The sequence below is a fragment of the Ursus americanus genome, chromosome 7 (assembly GCF_024610735.1).
Source record: "Ursus americanus isolate L20-20 chromosome 7, mUrsAme1.1.p, whole genome shotgun sequence".
NCBI classification, from domain to species: Eukaryota; Metazoa; Chordata; class Mammalia; order Carnivora; family Ursidae; genus Ursus; species Ursus americanus.
In genome coordinates this window covers 50,476,576-50,490,748 of record NC_142133.1, presented here as the reverse complement: position 1 = coordinate 50,490,748, position 14,173 = coordinate 50,476,576, and the positions used below count along the sequence as shown (strand labels likewise).

The 14,173-nt window shown below is 51.9% G+C and overlaps 1 protein-coding gene across 1 annotated transcript in view; it reads left to right on the top strand.

The window, feature by feature from the left end:
• Positions 1 to 14,173, top strand: part of FBLN7 (fibulin 7) — a 48,781-nt gene that overhangs the window by 23,088 nt on the left and 11,520 nt on the right. Inside the window, exons 3-4 of the mRNA XM_045808934.2 lie at positions 3,752 to 3,922; positions 14,016 to 14,141. Coding sequence (XP_045664890.2) covers positions 3,752 to 3,922; positions 14,016 to 14,141 — 297 coding nt within the window. The remainder of the gene's footprint in view (positions 1 to 3,751; positions 3,923 to 14,015; positions 14,142 to 14,173) is intronic.

Genomic DNA, 14,173 nt, shown 5'->3' with positions numbered 1-14,173 from the left:
AGGTGGCCTCTCCTCAGGGTGACACGGGTCAGGGAGGCCGTCACCACGTATGTGCGAAGTCATGAACCTCGGGAATGTCTGACGTCATTTACTCACTTCAGACACATTTATCGAGGGCCCTCGTTGTTGTGTTAGATGAAGTTTCCCGGGGAAGGTGCTGGTTTTCCTACCTCTTCAGAGAGTGTGGTAGCCGATCCGGAGTCCCACCAGCACCGAGTCGGCGGCTGTTCTCCTTGGCTCCACCGGAGCAGAGCTAGACCTGCCCGCCAAAGTCCTCACCCTTTCCAAGGCGCCGTGAGGCCCCAGCCTTCAGGGGGGCTCACCACAGCCAGACTCCGAGAGGCGGGCAGGGCATCCTTCCTTTGTGCCGCAGATGGGGAAACCGAGGCCAAAGAAGTGAGTTAGCAGTACTACGTATTAGATCTGAATTTTTTTTTCCTGCTAAGAGGCTCAACTGCAGGGAGCCTTTCTGCTTTTCCAGGATCACAGCTCCTATGGTCCCGGGGAGCTTCCAAGAAGAACCTGCAAGCGATTGTTCATAAAACGGAGGCCTCTGTCGCTAGAACAGACAGGTAGCTCCTGTTCCATTACTGGTCCTCTTAGTGCCAGATTCAGGGTCTTTCTTCCTTGAACCATACGGGATTTTTTAAAGTGGCCAATTCTCTTTTTAGATATTGTCACAGTGCATCTGTCTCTCCCATGTGTTGGACACAGAGGCAAGCAGCTGTCAGGATCCCCACTGCGCGGCCAGGGCTGGGCGGGGGGGGGCTGTACCTGGAGGAGCCAGAAGCTTGCAGGTTGTAGGGAAATGATCATTTACTTTTTTTTTTTTTTTTTTAAAGGCATTTCCTGGGAGTCAGGAAGAATAATTTCTAGTCCTGGAGAATTCTTGGCCTTCCCCTTTCTGGCTTCTAGGAATCACCCTCCTATTTTCCCAGCCTTTCTCTCTGGGGAACATCACACCCGATCGGCATCAGGGCTTACCCAGGCAGCCTCATTCCATTCATGTTCCTGAAGCTCTACGATTGCTTCACTGCTGAGCTCTTGTCTTACACGGTGATTTCATTCCCGAGGGTGCGGGGAGCTTCCCCGTGGCCCGGGCGCCTCACCACGTCGTGCTCATCGTGAATTAGCCAAGGGGCACGTCCTTCCACTGGACAGAGGCCTGTGGCTCCCGTCTGAGAAGTGGCTACAAACTGATTTGTCATTGATCTGTACCATTTCTTAATTCCACTAACACTCGCTGAGCACCTGCCGTGTGCCAGATGCTGTCGTATTTACTCAAGTACGATTCGCCTGTGAGTTGCTCTGGCAGGTAGAATTTCTGCTTGGAAGATTTTAAAGATTTCTCATCCCCAAAGAAACCCTACTCCTTTCCCCCCAAAGCATCTGAAATCCCTTTCAGCACACTAAAGTAGTTGATATTTTAAAAGAGCTATAAAGACGTTTATTTGCAGGGACTGAGGCTGCATCCTGGGAGCGGCCACGCACGGGGATGTGCGCTCACTCTCGCTGCCATCTCACAAAGTGATTACCACTGGGCCCCACATCGAACGTTTACTAGAGGAAAAGGGCATAGCAAGGGTCCCCCGGTAACCAGAGGGCACTGTGAGTACTCAGAGGGGCCAGCTTGTGCCCGTCCTCCCAGGCCAGCCTGCCGTGGCTGCTCCGTGCAGGACGCGGGTGGGATACGTGGGCAGAGCCGCAGGGGCCTGCCTGCCGCCTGCTGGGACAGGGAGGCCCGTCAGGGTCCAGGGAGCCTCCCGATCACCATGTGCGCCGATGTTCCCGTCGTGGTAGACGCCGAGTGATTCTCTGTCACTTGCGGCAGCTGTCACAGCTGAAGCAACACCGCTTTCCCATCTGTCTAAAACCCAAAGAGCGTTTTCACAAATGACACTTGGAGCTTACTTTAAAGCATTTTAGGGGCACCTGGGTGGCTCAGTCGGTTAAGCGTCTGCCTTCAGCTCAGGTCATGATCCCGGGATCCTGGGATTGAACCCTGCATCGGGATCCCTGCTCAGAGGGGAGTCTGCTTCTCTCTCTCCCTCTGCTCCTCTCCCCCCACCCCGCCCACTCATGCTTTCTCTCTCACCTGTGCTCTCTCTCTCTCAAAAAAAAATAAAATCTTAAAAAAAAAAAAAGCATTTTAGAAGTGCCTCTGAATTTCCAACTAAACAAAATCCAAATCCAACCTGTCCCACCTTCGGGACTTTGACTCAACTAGTGCTGGCCGTGGGAGGCAGCCAGCCGCAGGTAGAGGAGGAGTGGGGAGCCTCTCCGTCTCCCCGCAGCCCGGAGCACACCTGCAGGAAATCCTCTTGGTTCTGCCTTCATGGCACGGCCAGCGTTTAAGCCGCCCATCTCTGCTCCCAGCTCCCGCCCTGGTCCACACCACATTCATCCCCGGCTTCTGCCCCCTCTCCTCCCTGCCTCACACCTGACACTTCACACTCAGGCTGCTGCCAGCTGCTGCTATCACCATGGAAGTCGGCCACTTCATGCCTCGGCGCAAACTCTCTGGCTCCCTGATGCCTCTCTAACCTCACCCCCAACTGCTTTCCCGCTAGTCCACTCTACTGCAGCCACTGTGCTCCCCTTGACATTCCTCACACCTGCCAGGCACACTCCCACCACAGGGCCTTTGCACCAGCTTGTTCCCTCTGTCCTTCCCAGATATCTGCATGCTTTGGCCTTCATTTCTTCAACTCTGCCCCCATGAGGCCTACCCTGACCACCACACTCAAAATTGGCCCCCTCCCCTGGCATCCCCTACATTACTCCCTACCTTATCTTCTGCATGACACTTCTCACTTCTTAGCACCCTCTGCCATCTGCTTGTGGATCTTGGTTATTGGTGGGCGTCCCTGTTAGAAGGGGGCTTTATACGCAACTAATGAATCATCGAACTTTACATAAAAATAAATAAATAATTAATTAATTTTAAGAAAAAGAAGGGGGCTTCCTGAGATCTGGGTTTTGTCTGTTTTGTTCACAAATTATCCTAAGTGCCTAATATAGTGCCTGATACATGGTAAGCCCCTCAATAAAAATTTTTCATTTGTTCAAGAATTATTTATTGGGCACTCACTGTGTGCCAGGCACTGGGCTGGTGCTGGGGCCACATCAGGTATGTGAGGCCAGGTGAAGCCCCTGCCCTCTCGAGCTGCATTTGGAGGGAGAACACTGACAACCGATATGGAAACAAATATCTCAAGAAGACACCTCCAATAATTACACATGCTAAGAAGAAAGCAAAGTGAGCTCAAGGGGTAGAGAGTGCCTGGGGAGGTTTGAACTAAGCGAGGTGGCAGCATTCGATTGAGACCTGTAGAGAGAAGGAGCCAGAGAGGGGATGTTCTGGGGAAAGAACATTCCAGGCCAAGAAAAGAGCAAAAGTCAAGGCCTAGAAGTGGGCCTGACTCTGGCCTGTTCAGAAGGCCTAAGAAACCCAGACAGGCTAGAGCTCCTGGGAGGTGGGAGTGGGTGGGCCAGCTGCACCTGGGGGGGATGGGTCCAGGATCTGACCCTCCCATGCTGCCACGCCTTGTGCCCTCCATGTCTCTGAGGCGCCGGCTCAGCTTTCACTAGGGGGCACGTATCCCCCATGTCCCGGAGTGCTTTGAGGATTCGATGTCCAGCCCGGTGCATGGCCTGGAGGAGGCAGTCATCACAGGAGCACTTAGAGATGAGAAGTCTTGTAACAGAGAGAGATGTTAAGTGACCATGGTCCTTCGTTTTGTCCTTACAGTGTCCTGTCCTGCTCTGAGTGCCCCCCCGGACGGCAGGAAGTTTGGAAGCAAGTACTTAGTGGATCATGAAGTCCATTTTACCTGCAACCCTGGGTTCCAGCTGCTTGGACCCAGCAGCGTGGTGTGTCTTCCCAACGGCACCTGGACGGGGGAGCAGCCCTACTGTAAAGGTACAGACCCTCCTTCTCGTCTCCCTGGGCTGGACCTGTCGCAGCCCAGCAGGAGTCTGCTGGATAGAAAGGGTCATTCGCTGGACACTTTCTGTCAGATTCCTCCACCATTCCTCAGCTGCAGAATAGTGGCCACATGCCCGATGACTCACCTCCGGGCCAGGCCTGGGCTGGCCTGCAGGGGCTCTGCCAAACCCTCTCACCAATTCAGTCTTGTTTTGCGTTTGGGGAAATCGAGGCATGGAAAGATGGAGGAACTTGCCCCAGCCCACCCAGCTGGGGAGCAGGCTAAGTTGATTCACTCCCAGACACTCTGACCCCAGAGTCTGTGCTCCTCAATGCCTCACTCTGCTCCGGACGCAGGTGACGGGCTCTTACCGATGTTCTGGGGCTGCAGCTTCCAAGGCTGTTGATGACCCGTAGGGTTAAGGAAATTCCCAGGCGTCTTTTGTGTCTGCTTTGGGACTTGGTGTAAACAGGGTCCAGGAGTGACCACTGGGGTAGGAAGTGGGCCTAAAAAGGTTTCTCTTCTCAGCTCGAGAGCAGTACTTTCTTGATGTAGAGGAAAATCAGACATAGCATTCTGTAGCAGAAGAGGCTTTTCAGACGTCTATGGTCAGAAAGTCGTGGGTACCAGTCATTTTTAGAGCAGGGCCCAGAGGACGTCTGCCGGGGCAGAACGTTCATGATTTTAACCCAAGAGTTGAAAGGGAAATGCAAATGTTATATAAATATGTTGCCAAGAGCAGGATTTGAATGCATAGAGAACTTGAAAACGTAATGGAACATTAGAAAATATCTCATCTCGGGGCGCCTGGGTGGCTTAGTCGGTTAAGTGTCTGACTCTTGATTTCGGCTCAGGTCACGATTTCAGGGTTGTGAGATGGAGCCCTGAGTCAGGCTCTGTGCTGAGCATGGAGCCTGCTCAAGATTCTCTCTCTCCCTCTTCCTCTGCCCCTCTCCCCTCCTCTCTCTCTCTAATTAAAAAAAAAAAAAGAAAGAAAGAAAGAAAAGAAAAGGAAAAGGGAAATGTATCATCTCTAAAGACAGATTGTGTGGATTGACATGCGGAGACCGGGCAGCCAGAACCACATTCATGGATTTAGACTTCCATTTCCCATCTCCTAGGAGAAACAATGGTTTGAAGGTTGATTGCAGGGACCAGCTCTCAGACCTAGCTGGGAACCAGCCTAGAAATACGAGCCAGGTAACTGGCAAACACGCCCAGGGAAATGCCAGTATCTGGATTTACCCTTGACCCTGAAAAATCTCCATCCAGGGTAAGCACCTTATAGGTAACAAACTATGGCAGCGGAGGTGGGAACACAATGGCATCTCATGGTCATTGCCTAGGGTGTCTGTATGCTTAACTTACAGGTTGAGTTATGGGCCCCAGTTGATTTCTTTCTCGCTGCCCTCAGGTGCTCCCTTGACCACATCACCCTCCATGGGGTGCCCCCTACGGCTTACCTGACCATGCCCCCGGTCATGGCCGCCCAAATGGTGGTCAGCTCTCCACCATGCCGGCAAGGTCTTCTGATCCCCCCTCTTTGTCTCCGGGGCTGTCTCCCTGGGTTTGGAGTTGGGGGCAACTGGCCACAAGCGCACTCCTTTGAACCAAGCACTCCCATGCTGCTCTTCAGATGGGCTGCCCCAGCCCACTCCCTCAGCAGTACTGTGCGCAGAAGCACGTTTTGCCCATGTGCTGTTTTCTGTCTTGCTCCGGTATTGTCCAAGTATTCTGTCCTCAGTAGTGATGTGCATTTACAGTGAGCACAATGTGGTTTCAATGAAAAGATAAAATTCATCGGAGAAGACAGCTGAAAAAATGCATTTTTAGGCAAATGTGTAAGAAACATCAGAGGCTTGGGAACATAGTCACAAGGAATGGCTTGACCAAAGGAACGCATAGGGGCTTGACAAGGGTAGGAACCCAAAATGCTCCCCGCAGCCCAGCTCCATCTTAGCAGCTGACTAGGACGCCTCCCCAGAGGACCCTGGGCATGTCTGCCAGCTTCCGTCTTGAGCCTGCACGTGTTAGGTATATATCAGCGCCTTGCCGCCCCGCAGCAGGACCCCTCCGTGGAACAGAGGGTCCTACCCTATCGTGATTTGTGTGCCGTGGTTCTCAAACTTTCAGCTGCTCCGGAGTCACCGAGAAAGCTTGTGAAAGGCAGGCTCTGAGGCCTCAAAAACCCTATTGAGTTGGGTGAGATCTTTATAGATGAGACTTTGGCCATCTACATTTTCAGTGTGATTCTGATGTTAACTAAATCTTGAGAAACACCACTTTGCTGGATCTTGCCACTGCCAGAAGGAGAAGATACTGACAATTTTGAAGCAGTGATACGCTTTGGGCCCTCACCAGTCAGAATGTGGCCTGCAGCAAGCCAGCAGTAGGGCCATGTCCTGACTGAGTGTGCGTCCACCCTGGCCAGGCGAGACTTACCCACACATGCTCACCGCCACCTGCATGGACATTTTGGGAAGGCCAGGCTAGCCCTTACAAAGATCAGGGCACCCAGCCCCACGGAGCAGTCTCCTTTCCTGAGATGTGGAGAGCCGCCTTTTCCTGGAGGACCAACGCCAAGCTCGGCCAGCAAGTCCTCGTTGTCCAACGTGGTGCACTTCCTGACTCTCGCCCTTGAACTCACCACCTCATTCCAGATTTGCTGTGCGTTCTTTGTCTCCCCTTGCCCTCAGCCTCCTTCCTAGCCATTTGTCTTCTTCCTTGACCGCCCTGCCTGAGGACTGCTTGGCGCAGCCCACCTGGGACTTCTACTGGGGCCACATTCACTATCTAAACCCTGGAAAGATTGGCTCAGGGAACGAGGCAGTGGCCAGTCCACACGTAGATCTCAGAAGGACATTCGTCCTCTCTTTAAGTGTGAACGGGGCGTGGGAGTTCACCCTGTGGTGGTGATGGAAAAAACAAAACAAAACAACACAACTCTGATAACATCACAGCCCAGGGGCCCAGTCAGCTCCAGGCACATGACTTCTCCCTGGTTTGTGGATGGTGCCAGTGTTGACACTTCTGTCCTCAGCAGGAATTTATTTGACTAATGGATGCTGTCTCCAGTAAGAGCCTCAAAGGCATGCCACCCAAGCCTGGCAGAAGGGAGAAGGAGGGCTCCGATCTGCTGGTTGGTGACCTCTTGTAATAGTGCTAACAGTGTGAGCAGGACGTGAGCTGGGGGGTTCGACAATCCAGTGACCTCCACACCCCCCCCCCCCGAGTGGCCTAGAATCTTAGCTACGCATGCATCCGCTTCATTTTCCATACCCGCAGTCTTGTGGTCCTTGTGTTGTGACCACAGAGGGAAAAGAATCTTCTTAATCACAGGGGATTCGTTTCAAGACCCAAAATGTCAGTGACAGTGAAAGATGTAGCAGCTCTTCAATAATTGCCCCTCACCCCATCCCCAGCCGGATGCTCAGAACGAAGGTGATGAACCCAACTTGGCATAAAAGGAAATGACACACAATCCTGCTATTAAAAAGCCCTGTGGGCAGAGGTAGGCTCCAGAGCTCCAAAATGGAAAGCAGCCACTTGGCTCCCTGGATTGTTTCCCTTTTCTCCTTTCTTTCTTGGAAGGGCATGTTTTTAAGATCTGAAGCTTTCTGCATTGGGAGAACCATCGCCACAGGCCTTGTTGCTTTGACAACATTGGTAACCAAAGAAAGAACTTGAGAGAAATAAATAACTTTTTCCCTTACTCCCATGCTGGGAAAAAAGAATTGTTTTTGGCAGTCACCCCCCCCCCTTTTTTAAACCTTTATTCATTCATTCAACCAATTTTCATTGAACATCAGCTCTGATGCTAGCGACTCAGACTGAATCTTAGAGATACAGCCCAGCCTCGTGGGGGCTCACCTGCTAAAGTGGAAACTAGCAAAACAGATAGGCAAATGGAAAGGTGAAGAAATGGGGGGTTGTGGACAGTGCCTTGACGATATCTAGGAAGGGGCTGAGAATGTGTACGATGGGGGCAGGAACATGGGAGGGCCTCTCTGAGGCGGTCACGGGGATGCAGAGACATGGAAGGGTGTTGAGGGGGTCTGGTCTCGTGATGAGTGGGGTGGGGTGGGGGGGCATGGGAAAGACGCTGTCCTAGGAAGAGGGAGAAACAATGCTCAGAGGCCGTAAGGACGAGAAGAATCTGGCGTGTTTGGGGAAACATAGAAAGTACAGAGCCTTGCTCCTGGAGCAGGTGTGAGCTGAGCGTGAGAGCAGGCGCGGGGGGCGGGACACCCAGGCCAGCGCGTGCAGCCTTGGAGGCCGCGCAGGAGGCAGGACTGCAGTTGCAGCACAATAAGCAAGTGTACGGAGAGAGGTGTGAATCGGACCTGTGGGTTGCTGCTGTGTGACAGGTGCACTGGGTGGGGGGGACAGGAAGGGAGCTGGGAAACCACGTGGGGGCTACTGAAGTCCAGGGGAGAGAGACGGCAGAGGAGAGTGAAAGCAAACCCAGAGACAGAACTTGCCACGACCCCATGTGGGCTGTCTGCGTGGAAGAGAAGTCAAGGCTCCCCAACTCCGCTTGAATGTTGGGGGGCACATGGTGTCATTTATAGAGATAGTGAAGACTGAGCAATGAGTGTAGGTTTGTTTTTAAGCAACCTTGTGGGGGTCATTAACCAGAACTCCATTTGGGCCACGTTAAGTTAAAACATCTGTACGACATCCTAGCGGAGAACCATGAATTCCACCCACGGAGGGCGTCGAGCAGAACACTGTGTTACCCAACCCAGCGAGCACTCCGGGCACTACTGCCCGCGGCATCCCAGTCCTGGAGTTACCCAGGAAAACGCGGCACGGTCAGACACTGGATGGAGCACTTGGCTCACGTAGGGAGGAGACAGCAAGATCAGCCTCAGGGGTGGGGGCCGGATAGGGCGGCTAGCCACTGACACAGAGCAATTCCTGGGGGGCACAGGGGACCCCTCTCCAGCCCCTTCCCATGGAGTCTGAAAGATTGAAAGCCGAGGGCCACTGACATCCACATGTGAGCAGAGCAAAAGACCCCTCGTGAAGCATCAGGGACGAGAACCCCGCAGGAGCGGTAAGCCCTGCACGGGGGGGTTGAGTGGGCTCTTGACCTCATGTTAAGGATTCGGCCAAATGGGGCTCCACAGCCTGCAGGCCTGAGACTGCCTTTCCCAACAGGGAAGTCAGGTGGACGGTGGGAGGGTGGGGCACAGATACACACTTGGGAGTTACTAGCCTAATGACAGGACTGAAATCCACGCACGGCGGTAAGAGCAGCGGGGAAGAGAGGGTAGAGACAGAACAGAAGTGGCTCCGGACCTTTGGTCAGTTGGAGAGGGAGGGTGCAGGAGACAGGAGGAGCCCAAGGAGGCTGGAAAAGCAGGGCTGTGGCACGGGATCGAGGGCTTGGAAGGGTATTTTGCGGTCAGAATAGAGCACAGCGCGCTCACCTGCGGTGTACGAGGCCTTTACTCAGAGACCTTGAAAAAAGGATTTGAGTAGAAAGAGCTTCCTCTGCTACGGGAGCCTCTTAGTAGCTACTGAGCGACTGGCTGGCTAACTCACCGAGTGATCCATGAATGCGTGAGGGATCATGTTTAAGAAACTGAATTTCCCCCCAGACTTTTATCTGGGCACGTGTACGCCAGTCTTCCATAGTCAACAGCTTCTGTGTATAGATGTTAACACCAGCAAATCTTCATTAACGCTTCCTTCTAAACATAACCTTCAATGATTATGAAACACGTCCTCCGAAGGGCTATTGTATACTCTTTTTTTAAAAAGATTTTATTTATTTATTAGAGAGAGAGAGAGTGAGCAAGAGAGAGAGCACAAGCCAGAGGGGAGAGGCAGAGGGAGAAGCAGACTCCCCGCTGAGCAGGGAGCCTGATGTGGGGCTCGATCCCAGTACCCCTGGGATCACGACCTGAGCCGAAGGCAGGTGCTTAACCAACTGAGCCACCCAGGTGCCCCCAGGGCTATTCTACACTTTACTGAACTATTTCTTTGTTGTGTGCAGGTTTTCATAATCATAAATAATGCCAAGAAAAACAATCTTAAAACACTGTTCAATATGGAAAATTTCAAATGCACTAAAGTAGAAAGAACAGTATAACAATCCTCACATATCCAAATACAGCAAACTCCTTATTATCTTTAAATATCTAGTCAGGGTAAAAATTCCTCCAAGTGTCTCACACGGTTTTAACACTATGGTTGAACCAGGGTCCAAGTAAGTGTCACACATTACAATTGGTTGATGTGTCTCTTACGCCTTTTTCTTTTTTTTTAAGTTTGTGGGGTTTTTGAAATTTTTTGTTTTATTTTTATTAGAGATGGAGAAAGGGGGGAGGCGCAGAGAGAGAGAGAGAATCTTAAGCCGGCTCCACACCCAATACAGAGCCAGGCTTGGGGCGCCATCCCACAACCCTGAGATCATGACCTGAGCCAATCAGAGCCTTAACCACTAAGCCACCCAAGCGCCCCTCTCTTACACCTTTTTATAAAAGTCTACAGTCTCCTCCTCCTCCTCTTCTTCTTCCTTCCTCCCGCCCCCCCCCCCAATCCCTTGCAGTTTGCTAACTGCTTCCCCGAGGGGTCATTTAATGTGATCTTCTGATCTCTTTCTTTCTTTTTCGTCCAGTTTTATTGACACGTAATTGACATCCAGCACTGTGTTAAGTTTAAAGTGTGCAGCATAAGGACCTGACCCCATTTATCGTGAAATGATGACCACCCCAAGTTTAGTTCACATCCATCCTCTCATACAGACATGCAAAAAGAAGAAGAAAAGAAATGGTTTTTCCCTGGTGATGAGAACTCTGAGGATCTACTCTCTTAACAACTCCCCTATACACCAGCCCGGCAGTGTTAGCCGCAGTCCCCACGCTGCACACCACGTCCCCAGGACTTACTTATCTTACAACTGGAAGTTTGCACCTTTGTGGTCTCTGAATCTCTTATAAACTGGTAGCTAACTCCAGGGGCTGGATCAGATCTAAGGAAGATTTTTGTTTTGTTTGGGCCAAACGGTGGTAGACACCGCTGCCGGGAAGCCCTCCTTGGGATGCTGTGCCTTGGGGAGCCTCACTGCTGTCCCCATCCAGCCTATTCCTCCAGAGGGACTGGGGGCAATCCCCCGAGTTCTTGCCCTTTCAGAAAGTGGGCCACTTCCCCCTCTGGACCCCAGTTTGGTTGGACACCAGCTGTCTGCCTCACCTCTTCTTTCCCTGAGTATGTTAAATATGCACCCCTGTCTTCTGTGGCAGTTTTCTGCTGTTGCCATCGTCAGTATCTCGGTCTTCTTGCCTGGATGCCCAAAGGATTTTTTTTTTTCTTTTTCTTTGAAAGCTAATGATCTTATTAGGACCCGCTCCAGTTCTGGCTTTCCTTGGGCTGGTTTTCGCAAGGGCGGGCTGCAGCTTTTCAACAGGAAGTCTCAGTTGCTGGAGCGCGCTGCTGGCCCCTAGGTCTTCGAAACTTTCCAGGACAAAGCCCAGTATTGAGGAGCTTCTAAGGAGAGGAGGATCCAAATGGAGCCCAACGAAGAAAGTCGGTGCAAGTGGAAGAGATGGCCCAGGGAAAGCAGGAGAGGAGCACAAAAGGGGCGGAGCGGGGAAATCCTGAGCCGCACTAGAAACAGCCACGGAAGTGCCAGGCGGAAAGTCGGGAAGCTGGACCGGCCATCTAGGAAAACTCATCTCCCCCAAATGGGAGGAACAGAAAAGGATTTTTGTCAAATCCCATGCAAACTATTATAAGAGAAAAAGAGAATAAAAAGTCCCTATAGACAATGAGGAAATGCCAGAAAATGGCCATGAAACAGATGAAAACTATTACCTGATATTTCCCAACAAGCGGGAAGAAATTTGAAAAAGGTAAAAAAAAAAAAAAAAAAAAAACTATGAAAGGACAGCATAAATAAAAATTAGAAAGCCTCAGCAATGAGGTGAGCGGGGAAATGGAAAATCTGAAATGAGATGACAGAACACAGGAAAGGATTAGAAATAAAAGGGGGAAAAAAGCAGATCGTGCATATAAAACACACAGCTCAGCTCCGGGGGTTGGTAAGTGCGCACTGAACAGTAGACAGAACAGATCCGCAGCCATGCTGTTGGGTCGGCAGCCTCTCCTCAGCCTCTGCCCTCTCGACAGCTCCGAACCCACCCTGCACTCAACTCAAAGCCACAGCCTGGGACAGATGTGAAGGTGAGGACGACTGGACTTCAATCAGGACACAGATGGGGCGCCAGGACTGGGCGTTGGGCCACGGAATGCCTGAGATAAGAAAGAGTGTGGGGAGCCTGTCTAGAAACGAAAATCCTGGGCAACAAGGTCCAGACGGGGAGACGGAGCCCAGGGTCCTGGGGCACCTGTGCATTTCTCTGTTGAGCCGGTGACATCTCCCCACCGCCCCCAGGTGCAGCCAGGCCCAGTCCCTTCCCCTGGAGGCCCACAGGGGAGAGGGACGATGGTGCCGTTCCCGCTGGGGCCAGACTGAAAGCTGCTAGTGTTCATCCTGTCTGGCTCTCTGCCCACCACGTCATGGCCTCGTGGTCTCCCCACTTTCAGACTCTGCGGGTTAGCGATGTGGGGGCTGGACAACGGGCAGAAATGGGAATTCTACGCTCTGTGGCCTTTGTCTACAGTGTCATTCCAGACACATTCCTGCAAACCGGTCATCTGAGAACAGAACGGAGGAGAGAGCACAGCCAGGCTGAGGTTCCTGAGAAGCTGAAAGGGCTCCTTCCCCGGGGATTAGCAGCATTTGGGACGGTCTGGGCCCTTTCATGACTAACAGAAGCCACACAACAGTCTATATAACATCCCAGCAATGAGGAGGCAGGAGGGACACCGAAGTCCCTGCCAACCCACCCACAGCAAGGCTGCTGTTCTCATCAGGAGCAAAGCACCTTTCTTCCTCTTGATAGATACAGCAGGAAAGGATGCTCGTATGCCAGCAAGGAGAGGTTTCCAGTTTCCTTTCCCGAGATGCTGTGGTCAAGTCAGTGAACTGACAGACTTCTCTCTTGGGGAGGAAGGGCCTGTGCTCTGTGCATTAAGACTGGGCTTTAAAAAAAGAAAAGACTGGGCTTAAGGATTCGTAACAAGCAGATGTGGCCTGAGGGTTTTAAAAAAATATATTTTTTTCTAAGTAGAAAATTTATCGTGGAAAAGTTCATTGTGGAAAAACAGAAGAGTACAAAAAAGTGTAAATGAAGAAAAGTTGCCTGGAATCCTACCACACAGAAACGTATTAAATTTTTAAATATATAATCTCTTTCTATATATAGCTTTCCCACAGGACTGCTACGTGTATGAGCAAGGAATATTTTCCTTTTCCACCATTTAGGAAAAGTCGAGAGTCAAAAGAAAGTCTTCCTTGGGTGCACAGGAAATGAGCACAGGAGGGCTACTGGGTGGGAATTTGGAGAGACTTCGTTTTCCCCTTCTCTGGAAGCTATAATGGACCATCTCTCCCTCTTATAACTCCGCTGAATTGGGTTCTTATTCAAAGGGTGTTCTTCCTGGAGTGCCTGGGTGGCTCAGTCGGTTCAGCGTCCAGCTCTTGATTTCAGCTCAGGCCCTGATCTCAGGGTCACGGGATCAAGTCCCTTGTCCTGCTCTGCGATGGGTGTGGAGTCTACTTGGGGTTCTCTCTCTCCCTCTGCCCCTCCCCCCACTTGTGCTAGAAACAAATACATAAATAAAATCTTTTTTTAAAACTGTGTTCTTCCTGGGTGCTGGCTGCTAAGGCAGAGGTGTGGGGGACAGTCTGGCTTGATTCAAAGGTAGCGTGGGCACCTGGGGCAGCCTACCCTGTAACTTAGGGAACGGAGCCTCTGGGGAGCATGGCTGGGTGACGGGTCCACTCCTCCAGGCAGGGCTCCAGGTGAGAGCACGGTGTGTGCCAATGGCTCTGTGGCTTGCTGAACGGTGGGTGGGCTGCAGCTCGGCTCCATCAGCCCCCGCCCAGCTCCTGCTGCTAGGGGCAGCGGCGAGGCCAGAGGGGGCGAGTAGAAGCCGAAGTAAAGGAAGGTAACCCAGCTTTGGTTTTGGTTCGTTTTAGAATTTGTATTTGAAAATGATTTCTTTTCCTAGACATCAGCGAATGCTCCAGCCAGCCTTGTCAGAATGGGGGGACCTGCGTGGAAGGAGTCACCCAGTACAAATGCATCTGTCCTCCGGGGAGGACTGGGAGCCGCTGTCAGCACCAGGCCCAGACAGGTACGTACAGGCTGCCATGGGGTTGGGTGAGG